The 17,722-nt window shown below is 36.5% G+C and overlaps 1 protein-coding gene across 1 annotated transcript; it reads left to right on the top strand.

The window, feature by feature from the left end:
• The first annotated feature begins 22 nt into the window (after nucleotides 1-22).
• LOC112566662 (DNA mismatch repair protein Msh2-like) lies at nucleotides 23-16,941 on the top strand. Its single transcript, XM_025242959.1, has 27 exons — nucleotides 23-145; nucleotides 945-997; nucleotides 1,639-1,674; nucleotides 3,016-3,103; nucleotides 3,917-4,062; nucleotides 4,268-4,378; nucleotides 4,734-4,820; nucleotides 5,006-5,129; nucleotides 6,264-6,350; nucleotides 7,102-7,160; nucleotides 7,489-7,609; nucleotides 7,810-7,923; nucleotides 8,268-8,404; nucleotides 8,918-9,034; nucleotides 9,450-9,564; nucleotides 9,861-9,916; nucleotides 10,885-10,974; nucleotides 11,303-11,474; nucleotides 11,752-11,877; nucleotides 12,380-12,475; nucleotides 12,903-12,967; nucleotides 13,162-13,329; nucleotides 13,813-13,904; nucleotides 14,115-14,269; nucleotides 14,956-15,023; nucleotides 15,664-15,777; nucleotides 16,410-16,941. Exons 1-27 carry the CDS (start codon nucleotides 112-114, stop codon nucleotides 16,575-16,577), a joined length of 2,799 nt encoding a protein of 932 aa, XP_025098744.1. The 5' UTR covers nucleotides 23-111; the 3' UTR covers nucleotides 16,578-16,941.
• The last annotated feature ends 781 nt before the right edge of the window (nucleotides 16,942-17,722 follow it).

Genomic DNA, 17,722 nt, shown 5'->3' with positions numbered 1-17,722 from the left:
TGAGGGTTGAGAGTTACCGTTCGTGAAAAACATTCCCGCCACTTCAGGAACAACAACTGCTTGTTGTGATCAGAGACTATACATGTTATTTTAAGTCTGTTTTGATACAGCATGGCATTGCAACCTAAGCAGGACTTGTCGTTAGGTATAGCCCTAGGTCTTTGTTCGTTGAATAGAATTTGGAAAGCTGTTAGCAGATTTTTTGCAGGAACAGATAAAACCAACACGCAGGCGTTAATGTAATGATTTCAGGACTATAATTGGTCTATTGCAACGGACGGAAAGCTCGTTTTCAAGCTTTGGAGACAGTGCATATAGTCCTATGTCCGATCATGTCTCACAAACACATTAAAAGTTTTTTTTACTGTTATTACAGTTGCATTTGCAGGATTGGAATGATTATCAGATACATGTAGACGTTTCCATTACCTCTGATTAAATCGATGAAAGTGGCAGCTTTCTTCTTGATATGGGGGAGGGTGTTGGATTACGAGGTGAAGGATAAAAACCGTTTCAGTAGTTCTTGATTTTATGAGCGTTTGTATCTCCCTTATATTTATTTATAGGTTAACAAGGAAGAGATCGGAGGGGCATGTGTTAGTTTTGCCATTTGTCTCAATGGCAGCAGATAGAGAATACACATTTGAGTAGAACAGTCATATTAACAAGGAATTGCGACCACAGGAGACATAATTTGATTGTGGATGTTTGGTATTGCAACACTTTCCCATGACTTCAAAAGAGTTGCTAGTTTTTTATGATAAATTGTGGGAAACTACAAGAATAGATGTACAAGGCTCTCAATAAAATGCATCTGTGGTCTATACTTTTAGAATAGGACTTGTTTTTCTTTTAGGCTGTTTTTATAGTCATTCAAAATTGGTAAGTTTGTTGATATACATTAGTAAAAGGGTATGATGAAAACTAATTGTCCATTATTTCAGACAATCTGGGTCAAGACCAGGGATTTTTCAGCTTCTACAAAGGGCTTCAAGAGGTAATAGTTCCAGACACTTAGCAACTAATATTATTAACATTATCCTTTTAAAATTAGCTTTTTTAGTACTCCCTTGCGCCACATAACTTCATAATTGCCAGTTCTGAAGTCCAGGATAAGAAAGTAGGGTTATATGTAGTGCTAACAACTTGCTGTAGAAAAAAAAAATTATGCAGATGGACAAAATATCACATTATATTCTCACTGTAATGGGGCCGGTCTTAAAGTGCAAAGATAGGACAGGCAATGTAGATGATAAAAAAATAAAAAGAGTAAAATGGCAGTGGTCTATGATTTGTATTTTTTTTTTTTTTTTTTTAAGAAAAGGTAAAGGTCATCACCCTAACCTTTTTAAACATGTTCAGGATCAAGCTATTGGAGACCCCATGTTTCTGAAGGTCACCTTTATGTATGGACATACCTATTTCCTCTTCCTCACTAACTAACCTTCCCCAACTCTTTATGAAGAAGAACAAAACCATGTAGAAGTTAATGTAAAACATTTGGAGGTTTTGTACTATTTTCTTGTAGAAGATGGTGAAATTAGAATGTAAGATAGCATAAAAACATCACATAAAAATAATTTATATTTATATAATATATGCATAATATTTGTATTTTACATTTACTTTATTTTTCAGAAACCGAGTACTACATTGCGAGTTTTTGACCGAGGTGTAAGTATACCTTGTGCATGTGGAGAGGGAAACTGTCACAATGAAGGATGTCAGATGAGGATTTTTGTTATGTTTATGCATGCTAAAATAACAACACATGCCAGAACAATAGAAAACATTCTGGATCTAACTTTTGCACACATACCTACACACATGCATCCTCAGTTTTCATGGAAAAATCTACAAACAACTACTGACTGCTTTTTACACATTCATAGAACACACCAGACAAAATGTCACTGACAGATGCACTCACTACATGAACATTCTAAGGTTAGATAAACAGCATTAGATCAGCTTCAGATCAGATCCAAGTGCAGAACTGTATGGTGTCTGGTGTTTGGCACATCTTCAGTTAGTAGAGAATCAATGTGTAACATAAACGTCTCAAAGCATAGTGGTTGAAAGGATGGTGAACTACAGGGTTTAAAGTGCCTAAGACACAGTATGTGGAAGACCGACCATCTCCCGCTGCCATTTTTACTTGATGTATCAGGTCACAGTGCTGCTGGTTATACAGCAAGTTTTTAGTCACAGATTGGCTCAGGCCTCAGATCAACAACATTCTGCTCCAAAGTGAAGTACACTAATCACCTGATACAGTATCAGTTAGATTGCTAAACTCTTAGACAACTATGGCCAGCTTAGGATGGTAATTAAACCTTTGTACTACATAGTTCGTTACTGGCATTGAGAACTTCAAAGAGTATGCGCTATTATTTTTAGCTGAAAATAGGCTTGTTTTCATTGATTGTACAGAATTTATTATTGGGTAGAACAACTGATCAGATGATTCGTAAGCTTTAACTCAGTAAGGTCACCTTGCTTTCAGACAAGATTACTTGCCACATTTTGGCTCTTTTTAAAAAAATTATACAAAAATAACTATGTCACTAAACATAATTGCAACAGTAATGAGTTAAATTAAGCAGTGGTTTTGCACTCCTTGTTCTTTCTTATGTATGGACAGGACAGTGCTATAGCATATGTGATTAGTTTATGATATAGTAGCTTGTTTGGAATATGAATTTAGTACATTGTTTGGAGATTATTATTAGCCATTCCATGATTCAGTGTTCATGCCATGTATTTTGTACCACACTGTAGAAGATAGATTGCTGATTGACATGCCCATAGTGGTATATGAATACAATTATAATTAATTTCTTTTAGGATTAGATTTTTGGAAGATTTTATTTGTAACTGACTTTCTAAAGTTAAATTGGGAGCCATGTGACCTATGTGTACATATTTTTTTTTCTTTTGAATTTTTGTAATTCAGCTGGTAACTGTTTGACCAGTGTAAGCAGATGGTGTTTGTTTGTTTTTTTCCCTCAAAAGGACTACTACACTGTTCATGGGCAAGATGCTGCCTTTGTTGCTAAGGAAGTCTTTAAGACAACTGGTGTTATCAAGTATCTTGGGTCAGGTATGTATTTAGTAGTAGGTCACTTATGCATCGTGATGTAATGGTCTCTTTCGAGTACATTTTCTCCTACAATAGGGAAGGTAAAACCTTTAAATTCTATGCTCAATCAATCAGTCTTCTCTGTGCAAAACTGGCAAATGAGGTGACAACAAGGGACCACCATTTGGTTCTGTCTACTGCTGCTCTGGGGGATTCCTGCCTGTCATAGGTCCAATTGTCTAGTCTGCTTCACTCCTTCTACCAGATGAAGTTGTTTCTCTAGCTGTTTTTTCCATAGGTTAAAAGGGTTTTATGGGTACTGTCGCTAGCGCTACACCCAATGCCCTTCCTTTCTCATCCAGGCTTGGGACTGGCAATGGCTGAGTTTACTTTCAACATTGTTAATGTTGAAATGCTTTGCGAGAGAATGAGTGTGTTGAAGAGACATAACTTGCTGTCTTTTTATTAATGTAACTCCTTTCTTCACCAGGATAAATAGAAAAAGCTACTTTTGTTAATGGTTTGTTATGTAGTTAAAAACAGCTTTTTTTTTTTTTTTTTTTTTTTGCTGAATACCACTGTAAAAACGTTGCCTGTGTAATCCTTGCTTTAAGGCCTGTCCATAAAATTGAATGTCTGCACTTCATCCTCTTCACAAACAAAATAATGACAGATGGAACAGAATTTTTATTTATGTTAGTAGCCTTCATATTCTAGATATCTCAATAATGACAAGTTGAAAACATCTGGCTCTATATTAGTATTTTATAATTGAAGAGTCATGTATAAATAGCTTTAGTTTTTATTTTAACCTTGTTTAATTCCACATTTCAGGAAGCAGCAAGCTTGAATCAGTTGCCTTAAGCAAAATGAACTTTGAGTCTCTGGTTCGAGATTTGCTCTTGGTGCGTCAGTACAGAGTAGAAGTCTTCAAAAACAAAGGATCCGCCAAAGCACCAGACTGGTTTTTGGCCTTTAAGGTGAATTCTTATGTAGAAAAATCAGCATGTATGAACATTTTTGCAAGTTATTGACTTAATACCATTGTAATATCTAAAGTGTTGAGCATGATTTCAGAATCTTTTGTAGCCCTGAAATTTTCTTCTGCTTGGTAGTTTAGCACAGGGAGTTCAGGATTTAGAAGACTTGACAACTGAGTTAGTGGCTTTGATGATGGTTTTGCAGGCATCCCCAGGTAATCTGACCCAGTTTGAAGATATTCTTTTTGGCAATGCAGACATGTCACAGTCAGTGGGTGTTATAGGAGTGAAGATTGCTTCAGGAGATGGCCAGAGGGTATTGATGATTTTTATTTAATGGCATGTGTCTAGTAAGGTGGATTTGTCTGCCTTGACAAAGAGGTGTGCTTGCTGTGTAAACAGATAAATGATTCGTTTTATATATCATGTGGCATGTGTGCCTATGAACACATTCACTTTTGTAGGTATTATGTTTGTGGAAAGGTATGGAGTGAATTTGGAAACTTGCATTGTGAATTTTGCATTGCATTACATTGTGATATTTTAATTTGTAATGATTATGAAAGCTAATTCATTCAGTTTTTGCAATCTTGTATAATGCATGGTAACTTGCAGTCATTTGTATACTTCAGCTGCTAAAAGTGCTCATCAACAAAATTGTATTATTTCAGATTGTGGGAGTTGGGTATGCAGATGCCATACTAAGAAAATTTACAGTCAGTGAATTTGCAGAGAACGACCAGTTTTCCAATCTAGAGGTAGGAGAGAATAAAGGCTCTCCTTCTACTCCTCTTCCCTAATTTTGCATGTTGTCAAATTTATGTTATAGAAGCAATTTATCAGTAAGTGTACCGTTGAAAGTAAATCTTAATTTATATTTTTATGCTTATGTTTAAAATAGTTTCACTTTGTATATAAATTTTTTAAAAATAAATGTCAACAGGCTTTGATAGTTCAGTTAGGACCAAAGGAAGCAATCATTGCAACAGGAGATGCAAATCCTGATGTAGTGAAACTAAAGCAAGTTCTGGAAAGGAGTGGCCTGCTTATCACAGAACGCAAGAAAGGTATGCTTGATATGTATGTATGATAAGTTAATACATAAAAATATAAAAAATAATGTATTAACAATAACATAATAAGTAACTATATAAAAAAAGGTTTGGTGGCCACAGTAAAATATCAAAACAATAATGTATATTTATATATAAACTGTTAACAACAAAAAAACCTAGTTGGGATTAATGTTTTCATGGTAAAAAGTAGCAGCTTGATATAGCAGAATGAGACCCAAACTGTTTGAGCATGAAATGTTAACAGAATCGTAGATCCTTTCCTTTTAAATTCTTTGTTGTTAAAATTAATAAAAATGTCACCAGAATAGTCACTTGACCATTTAGCATTTATTTGTGATAGAAGAATGTCCAGTTGGCTTTCAATGTAGGGGTCACATATGCAGTACATATACATCTGTGCATTTATGTAAAAGGGAAGGGTAAAAAATGTACACTCATTTCTGTGTGCACATGTTAATATATGCGTGAAAGTGAGTACATGCATATAGAAATATGTAGGTGTGTGTTTGAAGTTTGAGCTTTTTTATAAATAAAAATACAGGTAGTCCTCGGGTTACGACGGTCTCGAGTTACGACGTTTCGTGGTTACGACACTTTATGCAACTCTCATTACGACTTACAAGGTTTAGCGTCACAAGTCGAACTGTATGTGCACCTCATTCCACGTCCGGCAGAAGTCAGAGTCCAGTACAGTACTGTACTGTACAATATTTTACTGTACTTATGTTTATTGATAATTATGTAGGGTACTGTGCTAGGATAGGTGTTTGGATAGGCTATAAGTGTTAGAAGTACTGTACTGTTATTATGGTACAGTACTGTATGAATGTATGATCCGACTTACGTCGAAATTCGGTTTACGACACCGTGTAAGTATGGATCAACGTCGTAAGTCGAGGACTACCTGTAATGGGAACTTATAATGCGCAGCATCGTGACCAAGATAGATCACACTCTCTGCGCAGTTCAACTCATTATCTCTGCACAGTTTGTGGTCAAATGGATTTTCCTTCAAGTTACCCTTAGTTATGGATCACATGCCATTTTTATGTCACTACCTTTGTCTTTTATCCAAGAGGAAACGATGTCATTTTCAGCAGAATGCTTTGAAATATATTTTGGCAGGGGACTTCACTAATAAGGATGTTGTTCAAGATCTCAATCGACTGCTTCGATTTAAAAATGGAGGCCAGCCAAACAGCGCTACTCTTTGTAAGCTGCTTGCTGTTATTTCGTGACTGTGTGTGTGCTTGTACATATGCATGCATGTGCATGTGCTCATCTGTATGTATATATGTATGAGCAGTCAGTTTTTTTGTCACTTATTATAGTAGAATGATTGCAACAGTGTGTTTGCGTGTTTGCTCTAGGGGACTATTAGTGTCTTAATTATTTACAGAGAGATGGAAGCAGGTTTACTCCACTGTGTTGATTTATTTAACAGTTGCAGAGGAAATTCTACAGGGGCTACAGGCCTAGCAATAAAAATATGAATCCAGTCTTAATTGATGTAAATGCAATTCAAATGATGTTTAAGATTTTTATTTGCACACAAGAATTATTTGTGTCGGAGTTTTTAATCATGCACAAAGCAGTAATAGGTGAACTAGGATATCAAAAGAATAGGGTGAAATATCAGTCAATATCAGAAGATTCTTATTTTTATTCTCAGAAAAGAGTATTTAGTTGCCCATAACTTCTAGATCAGACCTGGCCAAGGGGCGGCCCACGGGCCGGATCCGGCCCGCCTCCTGTCTCTGATCGGCCCGCCTGCTGGCGAAGGGATAGTATATATACTATATATACAGTATTGGGTAAAACTGAGTTAACTATATTAGTCCTGCCCTCTAAAACCATCCCAATTTCTCATGCAACCCCTTGGGAAAATTAATTGCCCACCACTGTTCTAGATAATACTTTTATCATTGTTTTTACTGATTTTTCAAAATTTATTTAATTATAGCGGAATTGGATAAAACTCATGGAGTATCAGCACTGTCTGCTGTGATCAAGTATTTGGAGGTATTCTTTCTTTTGCCATTTCATGTTATGTTTGTTTTTTATATATGTAATATCTGTGAAAGAGCAAAAAAAAAAGAGAATTTACATTGCTTTTATGGATACATTATATTTTTTCAAAGTATTTCATTTGTTGGAAGTACAAGATTACACTGCAGATGAAGATTCTGATCCGTTATGAATGGGTTGTTTACAATATCTCATTTTTTGGGGAAGGAGGAGGGGGGGCTCTTAATGACCATTTCATTTTTACTTCTATTTCTATAGTTTGTAAGATGTTTTTGTTTTATTAAACTGTAAGTCTGTTTCCTTAAAAATTCAAACATTTCAGCTGCTTTCAGATGAAGGGAACTTTGGACAGTTTTCATTATCATCGTTCGACCTTGCTCAGTACATGAAGCTGGATGCCGCAGCTGTGCGTGCACTTAATCTTTTGCCCAGTCCCAATGAAAGTGAGTTCTAGAGTCTTCTCTTTGGAGAGTTCACCAGCACGGCCAATTTTTAGTGTTAGAAATAAACAAAAACAAAAGAACAAAACTTTTGCATTAATGACTTATGAACAATTAAAAGAATAGCACTACACACATCTTATTTCTGTACAGCACCAGAGGTTTTTCATCCATGCAGTTAAATTAGCAGTTTTATCCTTCAGGTGGAAACAAAAACCAAAGTATTCTAGGACTACTAAATAAATGTCGGACTGCTCAAGGACAACGACTCTTGGCTCAGTGGGTTAAGCAACCATTAATGGATATCAACAAAATAGGTGAGCAGAGATCAAATAGTCTGAATGTGGTCTAGTGTTGGTTTAAATGTGTATTTGATAACCATGAATGGTCTCCTTTTTACAAAAACCACTAACTGTTATGAACAGGTTCATTTCTGCATTGTGTATCATTACAGTTTTAACATCTATTATCTTGCTTGATCATCATCACCACCATCATCATCATCATTGTTACCACCATCCACACCACAATAGACTTCTTTACATTCAGTTTGTAACTTGGTTATATTTTTTTAGCTATTTAGAAATTGAAACTTTGGGGTTGCAATAAGTATTTTTGGTGCTTAACAGTTATCCTTAAAACCTATCTCTTTATTTTGCAGAGGAGCGTCTCAATATAGTTTCAGTCATGTTGGATGATGCTGGACTGAGGCAGACGCTTCAGGAGGAACATTTGCGTCGTTTGCCTGATTTTCAGAGAATTGCTAAGAAGTTCCAGCGACACCGAGCTACACTGCAGGTTTGAGGACTTTATAGAAGTCTGAAAAGGCACATGTGCCAATCACAAAAATGTTGTAGTCGATTGAGAACATAAAATATGGTGATTCATACATTTGTATCCTTGGCATTATTTACTTAACTTTTGTAAATGAGTTGTAAATTAAAACTAAATGATTATGTATTTTAGCCAAAATTATGATGTAGCTTGGTGGTTAGTGTGGAGCATAAAGTCACAGGTTTGGTCCTGATGCTGGAAAACTTTCCCTGCCCACAAAGCAGGTGTCCAGCAAAAATGGAATCTTGATTTATCAGTGACAGTAGAAACAGCAGAAGGTGCCTTTCTTATGCACTAGTCATGATGAAACACTGCCACATTGTGAGACTATGGACTCCTACCATTTTGTCAGGCCTGGTCACATAAAAGTAATTTGACAATATCTTTGGTGTATCGAGCATTTAAGAGATGTTTGAAAGTGTATTTTAATCTTTCGTACATACAGCAGAACTTGACATCTATTTTCTGGTTATTCAGGATTGCTATCGTGTATACCAAGCCATTGACAAGATGCCTTACCTGCTTGAGGCTCTGAATGGTCACTCTGGCAAACATGCTTCACTTTTGATGGAGATGTTTGGCAATCCAGTCAAAGTATGTTAACACATAGAAGAAAATTGTCACAAAAGTACATGTGTCAGTGTGGGAGTGTAAGGAGAAACAGCATTTGCAAATGTTCATTTTTCTGGAAGAATAACTGCTGCTGCAGCTTCCTCAAAGCATTTAGAATCAGATTGTGGCAGTCCAGCTTCATGACTGCAGAACTGGTAGCAGTAGCTGCACCTTTCTAATGCATCAAAAGGCCTGACATAATGAAAAAAGATGCATGCATTGACTTGTCCCTGTGTGCCCAAAATGTGTTCTGTGTTGTGTTCATTGCTGTTCACCCAAAACAAGTCTCTATGTGTGCATTTAGACTATCACAAAATGTGTTTTGGGTGGATTGTATTTGCTGCTGTCATTAGTGTGTGGTGAAAAATGTTCAGACTTGGTAGTGCTTGCTTTGCAGGAGCTTTTGCTGGACTTCAGCAAGTTCCAGGAGATGGTGGAGGCCACACTTGACATGAGCATGGTGGAGCAGCATGAGTTTGTTGTGAAACCTGATTTTGATGAGAATCTGGCAGGTATGCTGAACACGCATGGTATTTCACAAACACAAAATGGTCAAGAAGATGACATACCTAAAAGCACACATTTGTTGTGAAATTCAGTGACAGGTTGTCTAAACTGGAATTTGTTGAATTTTTAAGTCATGAACATGTCCTCTTTATTTTTTCATGGAAGATTTGAAAAGTTTATAATTAGTACATGTTTCCTGGCCCAGTTTGTGTGTGTGCAAGAGAGAAAGAAAGAGTTGGGAAGTATGTGTGCATTAGTCGGTGCGAGTGCATAATGATACATAATTGGTTGATGTTCCCAGTTTTGAGGGAGAAAATCACAGAGTTGGAAGACAGTATAAAATCTCAGCTGAACAGAGTAAGTTGCTGATGTATTGTGTAGAAAATATTGCTAAACATTTTAACAATAATAAATTAAAGCACATAAATGCAGTGTATGCTGCACTCTTCATTTAAACAATTATTCCTTTTAAAAATAACAGCAGAATATCTTCAACCTTGACCTTTGAGACAACTGTTCTTAATTTTACAACTATGCCAAATATGTCAAACTTGGCCTGTTTTTGTCTGATAAGCATGGCATGAAAAATGGTATTTATATATTATAATAGTTCTTTAACAAGATATAACAGCTGCTTCAGTTAACATGAAAGTTGGTGCATGTGCATATATTGTATATTCAAGTTTGTTTATACGAGGGTGAGTCAATATTTATCCATGGTGCAGTTGCAGATTCTGTCAGCAGTAATGTAATTTTCATGTTTAATGATAAGCATGGTTTCATATGTCACTGCCATGCAGGTTTGAAGTTGCTAAGTAAGATCCATTGTTGCAGCGGTGATTTAAATTACGGCTGCTCTGCTTTCCTTTGCAACCAAGTAGGGTGCATTCAGCCATCTTTTTAATTTTTGGCTAAAGCTGTATCTGGGGGCTAAAATCCATTGACGTCTTTCATCACCATATAGGAACAGTGTTCATTACAATGTGATGCTTATTGATAGGATGGAACCTGCAGTTTGTAGCCATCCCCAGCGATAGCTGTCAAAAGGCATTGTGTTGTTGCATGAACCCTTAAGAAACTTGTTTGAAGTATTTTCTCACCCTCCTTGGACCTAAAACCAAAGGAAGAGTTACATGTGTGGCTTGGCGCTCAGCCCAAAACTTCTTTTCTCCTGGGAGCATAAAGAAACTTGTGCAAAAGTAGAAGAAGTTCATTGAAAAGCAAAGAGACCATGTCAGAAAAGGAAATATGTTTTTCATTTTTATTGAATCAAAGTTTATAGCTGTACTGCGGTTAATCATTGACTCACTCTCATGTATGAACAGGTAGCACGAGACCTTGGACTGGAGCCAAACAAGACTGTCAAACTAGAAAACAACAGTCAGCTAGGCTTCTACTTCCGAGTCACAAGAAAGGTGAAGATAAGCTGACTTCTACCTTATTTTTATGTATTTTAACACAAATTTAGCATATAGATGTAAGCTTTAGAACACAAATGAACAGATTTACAAAAGTCTTACACTTGTTGTATTTTAAAGCATAAATATTAGCAAAAGTTTGTCTTCAGATGTTACATCAGGAAGAGAAGATTATTTCCCTTTATATGGTTTGAGTGAAATCAATGATATAGACGTAAAGTTTGGAATACACACACCAAAATAAAAGGTTTCACAAAAGTGTTGCATTTTTTGACATTTTAAAATATAAATATGCACAAAATAATCTCTAGATTTTTAAACTCAGGAAGAGAAAGTCTTGAGGAACAACAAGAACTATCACACAATTGATACAAACAAAAATGGAGTGCGATTCCACAACTCATCTGTCAGACAGTACAATGAAGAATATCTGCAGGCCAAAGAAGAATATAATGAACAGCAGAAAACTGTCGTGACAGAAATCATTAACATTGCATGTAAGTGACATTTAATATTTGTCTAGATTTGGCACAAGATATATGCAATTTTTACTATATGTGAAAGATAGGGGTCAAATCTATTAGCAGTCATGCTAGATATTTAAGCCTAGTGTTATTATTATTATTATGCTGCAAAATTTATCAAAGAAACTTCAACATTGCCTTAAAATCTCAGTTAGAGACTGCTTATTGTTTTGATTTATGAGAAAGAAAACATTACTGATCCATAATTGTTGAGTCGGGAGATGTTATGATGTCATCCTTTTGTGAACAGCTGGCTATGCAGAACCGATGTTAATGCTGAATGATCTGATAGCTCAGTTAGATGTGCTGGTCAGTTTTGGCCATGTTTCTGCATCTGCTCCTATCCCTTATGTACGACCAACCATCCTGCCTCAGGGTGAGTAGCTGATTGCAGATTTTTAAGGACATTCTCCAGTGCTAACATCTTGCATACATTTTGATAATGTGCTTTTTCTTATAATTTTAATCAAACAGGTTGCTAATGACCTTGAAAAAAAGAATTCAACACAAATTTCTGGAGAAGATAAACCAAACAAAAGACTATGTGGCATAACTTGAGACACTATTTTCTCTTCCTCTTACTTGCGGCCTGTACATTCAAACATAGATATAAATACAAACTCACAATCGTGCACTCATGTACATTCAATAAGTGCATTAATTAAAATATTTGACAGTGTCAATGTGTCTAAACATTCTTTTGTTAACTGTTTCTGGATCGAAGACATTTACTGTGTCAGCACATTACAGCATGAACAGATTTTACAGCCTCATGGTTAGTTTAATTAAGTCAGAGTACTTTGTTCATTAAAGGTCACTTTTTTCATTCAGGAACATTAGACATGCTAGTTGTTTACACTAATTTGCTTGCTATTTAGGTTCTGGGATTTTGACTTTGACTGAGGCAAGACATCCATGCCTGGAGATGCAGGATGATGTCTCATTCATCCCCAACAATGCTTCCTTTCACAAAGGTGTGCTACGTTTGTCTTAACTATGCAATGGGATGTTCACAAGATACAAAGAAATGTTAAGCCATCTAAATAAAAGTCACTGATCAACTGTGGGGTTTACATCAACAGAAGTTAGCAGCAGACTAAAATGGGATGAAAAAAGTATAGACTTACAGTCTGTAAACTAATCTGTTGTATTCTTTCTGCCCTGTGTAAAGTTTGCATTTAGTGTAAACAACAGTTTAAATCTGTTCTTTTAAAACAATTTGTGGTTTGGTTTTAAATGTTTGTCTGCTGGGTTTCCCCACTAAAAATGTTCGGGAAAGGTAGAAACGTCCACTCACAAAATGTCAGTCTTATTTCGGCTTAGTGTGATTTCTTTTTAATTGAGATGTCTCTTTACTGGAATTGGCTTTAGTCTGTATTTTGTCCTTTGTGTTTTGAACAGATAAACATATGTTTCACATAATCACGGGTCCCAACATGGGTGGAAAGTCAACATACATCAGATCAGTGAGTTGATTAAGATTTGCTCTTGCTTCCATGTCCAAAAATTAGTTCATAAGCTTAAGATGCATGCATTTATTGTTTAGCATTTACCAAAGTGATCATAATGCATAATATCCCAGTCGGTTTAGATTATTCCCAGAGGCCGAGTGTAAAGAAAAAGATTTGGTTGATCAATCTGTGATGCTGTTGTTTTACAGGTAGGAGCTATTGTGCTGATGGCTCAGCTGGGCTGCTATGTTCCATGCTCCGAGGCGGGGGTAAGTGTGGTGGACTGCATTTTGGCACGAGTTGGGGCAGGTGACAGTCAGCTAAAGGGAGTGTCAACTTTCATGGCTGAGATGTTGGAAACGGCCTCCATTCTGAGAGTGAGTTTTCATTTCTAAATGTAATTCTTAAACTGATAATAGTTCTTCCAACCTGTAAAAATGCTGTATTTAGATGCGGTAGTGAAGAAATGAGTGTAGTATACTTGAGTTTCGTGCAACTTTGGTTCCCAAAGTTTGTTTGATGACTGGGAGGATCAGTGCTGGCTGTTCATTCAGTGCATCTCCTGGTTGTCTTGGATGTCAGTGGGGTTACAGATCAAAAATTAATACCAACAATTAGCTCACACATTCTTATTAATTAAGAAAAGAAGATTTTGGACATGTTTCAATTAGCAAGTTAATAGTTTTGCAGCGGGTATGCTGCTGTTACTGTGGCAGAAGTGTGTAACTTTTTTACTCTTCCATGAATGTTTTTCCAATGAATCAGATCGTTTGTATTTGATCCAGCTTTTTTATTTTTTTTGAAGACACAAGTAGAAAAAATCCGTTAAGCACTGTTGTCAAAAAATGATCTGTTTGCAGTCAGCATCTAAGGATTCTCTCATCATTATTGATGAGCTTGGGCGAGGAACATCAACTTATGATGGATTTGGACTTGCCTGGGCAATATCTGAGTATGTAAGAAAGAACATGTGTAACTTAAGAAGGTTGTTAAAAAATAAACATATGATTTAATTTTATGTTTTATTTTAAAAATGCTGTTCATAGTCATCATAGATATTTCAGTAGGTGTTTGCAATCTGAATTGTAGCCATCTTATCAAAACAAAAAAGATTGTAGATAATTTGCATACATTGTTGATTTTCCCATTATTACTAATACAGGTATATAGTGAAGAAAATTGGCTGCTTCTGCATGTTTGCAACACACTTTCATGAATTGACTGCGTTGGCCGATTCATTGTCTTCAGTGAACAACCTTCATGTGACAGCCCTCACCACGAATGACACCCTTACCCTTCTGTACAGAGTGAAGCCTGGTGAGGCAATTTTCTGTCTCATTTCTTCAGTGTAAAGGGCCTTAACTTATTCTAGGGGCAAGGATGTGCAGGCAGTTTCTCTGATATGGCAGTGTGTTACCAAGTTGGTGCAAAAATGTGTCCAAACACAGACACCTACAAACATACAATAAAGACAGCTACAATTCACACAAATTTTTAAAAATGCTTATTAAGCTATTGAATATTTTATTCATGAAGCTTTTTCTTTGTGCCAAAGCTAGCTGAAACAGTTTGCCGCAAATAGAGAAACATATAACATATTTCAATAATGATAGAGGTTACACGCCACAAACATCTGTGAACCTAACAATTATGTTGAACTTATTTTTATTTTTATTTTTAATTTTTGCTTTGAGTCAATATGGGCTCTATCAGTAAAAATCGTTTACTTTAACTGTATAAGCATAACATTGGCAAATAGTTCAAATGATGTTGATGTCAGAAGACATAACTGCAACAGACATTTGCATCAGAAGAGTTTAGTAACTCTTCAGCTTGTGTAACTCTTCTTTTAAACAGATGCAACAAGTACTTGCCTTGCAGCTAAGTGTATCCCTTGAAAAGAAACATTTAACTTTAAAAGGTTGTGATAAGCCACTGTAAAGACTGGATAAAATGATGATACACACATTTACTGAAGTTTGAGCCAATAAATCTCTGTACAGGTGTTTGTGACCAGAGCTTTGGAATTCATGTTGCTGAGTTAGCTCACTTCCCCAAGCATGTGATTGAGGTAATAACTCTTGTCATGTAAAGTATTTGGATGAATGATTTGGGGATTAAATGATGAGGGGCTGTAGTTTATTAAGGTTCAGCAGAAAATTGTTTTTTGAAGAGGGAAATCATCAAGAGCAAGATAAAGAAAGAGAACGAATTTTTCCTGTAGAGTTGAGCTGTACCCATTTCTGATTCCCAACATAGCTGCTGAATAAAAACATAGGTTAGTGCATATTATAAGATTCTTGGTATTCTTTAGTGCATGTGGAACCAAGGAGCTAGATTAGTAGAGGTTAGGTATTAGGTTTTTTTTTTTTAGGGTAGGGTATTATTGGCATTGGGTTGGGGGTAGGGGTTCTCCTCAGATGTCGTGTATAGTTACCCATATTCATGTATAGCTCCGTGATTCCCTACAATGACATAACAGTTTGTGTGTAAAGGGAGATAGTGTTTTGTGTGTGTTTTTAGGAGGTGTTTTGACTTTGATGGTGCAAAAGAAATCATTCTTAAAACTGCTCCAAATTGTTATAAGGAAAGGAAAAGAGATTGTCATGTAGTTTGTCAGTGAATGTATTTACTGATGTCCTGTGACATATAATGCTTATCTGTGCTGGAGGGATGCTTGCTATATCACTGTCTCCTCCATGCTATTACAGTTTGCACGACAGAAGGCCAGGGAGTTGGAGGACTACCAGAGTCTGAGTCTGACGGGCACAGGATTGGAGGGTGAGGATGAACCTGCTGTGAAAAAACGCAAAATAGCAAAGCAGGTAGGTTTTGCTGGGGCTTTGTCAGAAGTATAGTTATAAAGCATGCATTAAAGACGAAGGTTGGTCAGATGAACTAGAAGATTTTTTTAAATTGCTATTTTGTTGTGTGCATGTGTAGAGGGAAAATTTCAAATGTTTTTGTTTCCCTCTCTGCTGGCCATGGGACTGACTGGGAGTATTTTGTTTCATGTTTGTAAATGCACACTGAATAAGAGTGTGGAAATAATAATGGAATGTAAGACTTCACAAATGGTGCTTGAGCTAATGATTTCATTTAGCATATGTCAAACATTCGCATTGAATGAAATCAGGTAAAGGATAGGCAGCAATGAAACCTGTTCAGTTAGTACCTAACATTCTGGTGCAAAAAGCTACTGTGCTTTATTATGAAGATTATTATTACTGTTATTTCACATGTTTTTTTTAAATGTTGCTATACTGCCACAATCCTTAATAAATACTTAAATACACTCGAGTATAAAGAGTCTGGCTTTCTCCTGTATATTGAAGTTTACACTTGTTGAAAATGGTATAGTGAGTATATTATATATACAGGCTAGGGCTACCCTATAGTGGTTTTATGTGCTTGAGAACAAATATTTATGCTTTTGGATTTACTTTTAATGTACTAGGAAGGTGAGGTGATTATCAAGGGATTTTTGTCCCGGGCGAAAGAGCTGGCAGCTTCAAACCTTTCTGCAGAGGAGCTCATGGCAGAACTGCAAAAGATGAAGGCGGAAGTGAAATCCAAGAAAAATCCCTATGTTGAAGATGTTTTGTCCAGAAAGGCTGTTGTATAACTGAACATTTGAGGAGATGCCAGCTTTCTTGTATGGTTGTGACCAATTGTGTGCTTGGCATGGTTATAATGAAAGTGTCAGTGCATGCATTCATGATTTTGTGGAGGTGTGGGTGAATGGAAATGAAGCATACAATGAGACTTTAATGGACAAACAATTTTGGAGTTCAAATTTATGTTTAAGAAAGGATGCTATTAAAAAATTCAGAAATTTCCAAGTAAACAAAAACATGATGTGCATATGATCCACACAGGTCCACACATATGCAGCAGTGCTTGTGGGAGCACAACAAAGCTGTCACAAATGTCACTTTCTGTTGCGTCATTTATAAGATTTAAAATAAAAACTCATCACAAGTGTTGCATCTGCGACTTTTGTATTTTTAGAGGTATAGCTGAGACACTACTAATAGCTTGTATCTTCTGTCAGGGGATTTAACACAACATATTGTAAAGGTATCCCCCTCACTGAACTTTTGTTTTTTGTAATCAGCAACTCTACTTTTCTTGGGGCTATCTTCTCTTTATTTTTTCAGAGTAGGGGAGTGGGACCGTGCCGATCTCCTCTCCTTCACCAGCCCTCATCTCATTCCACATCTGCCAGCTAGGAAAAGTATACTGCGTCATCTAGATATCCAACCGGCTTGTTTTCAGACACCGTTTCACTAACCTTTAGGCTACCCGTTTCTCAGGGAACGGTGGGGTGGGTAACGAGCTGAATGTTCAGTGTTCATACTTCAGCTATGACATGATTTTCCCTTTGTTAGGAGTGTTAGAGAACGATTTCTGAGTTGATTTATTTATTTAATGGAACAGTCCTACTATACCATATTGAAGAGGCCGATAAAGTGGGAAGAAGACGGAGAAACACAACCACGTACGGCCGGCCATGTCAGCAGGTGTTACAGGTGAACCCTGGACTGGTCGATTTTCAATGCAGCGTTACACCACCGAACCACTCTGATATATGCCATTCGCGCTGCCACTTGCACTTGAGGAAACGGCCAATACTTTCGCCATCTGTAGTGGAATGGTGTTATGAGAGATGATAAAACCTGGTCAATCGCATGTTGGTATAAGATTGATGTGTTGGGGTAGCTGTTGAAAGTGGTGAAGGGGTAGTTGCCACGGATTGGAGATGAGATG

The sequence above is a fragment of the Pomacea canaliculata genome, linkage group LG6 (assembly GCF_003073045.1).
Source record: "Pomacea canaliculata isolate SZHN2017 linkage group LG6, ASM307304v1, whole genome shotgun sequence".
Taxonomy (NCBI): domain Eukaryota; kingdom Metazoa; phylum Mollusca; class Gastropoda; order Architaenioglossa; family Ampullariidae; genus Pomacea; species Pomacea canaliculata.
Note: the sequence above shows the minus strand (reverse complement) of the source record. Positions and strands in the feature narration are given on the sequence as shown.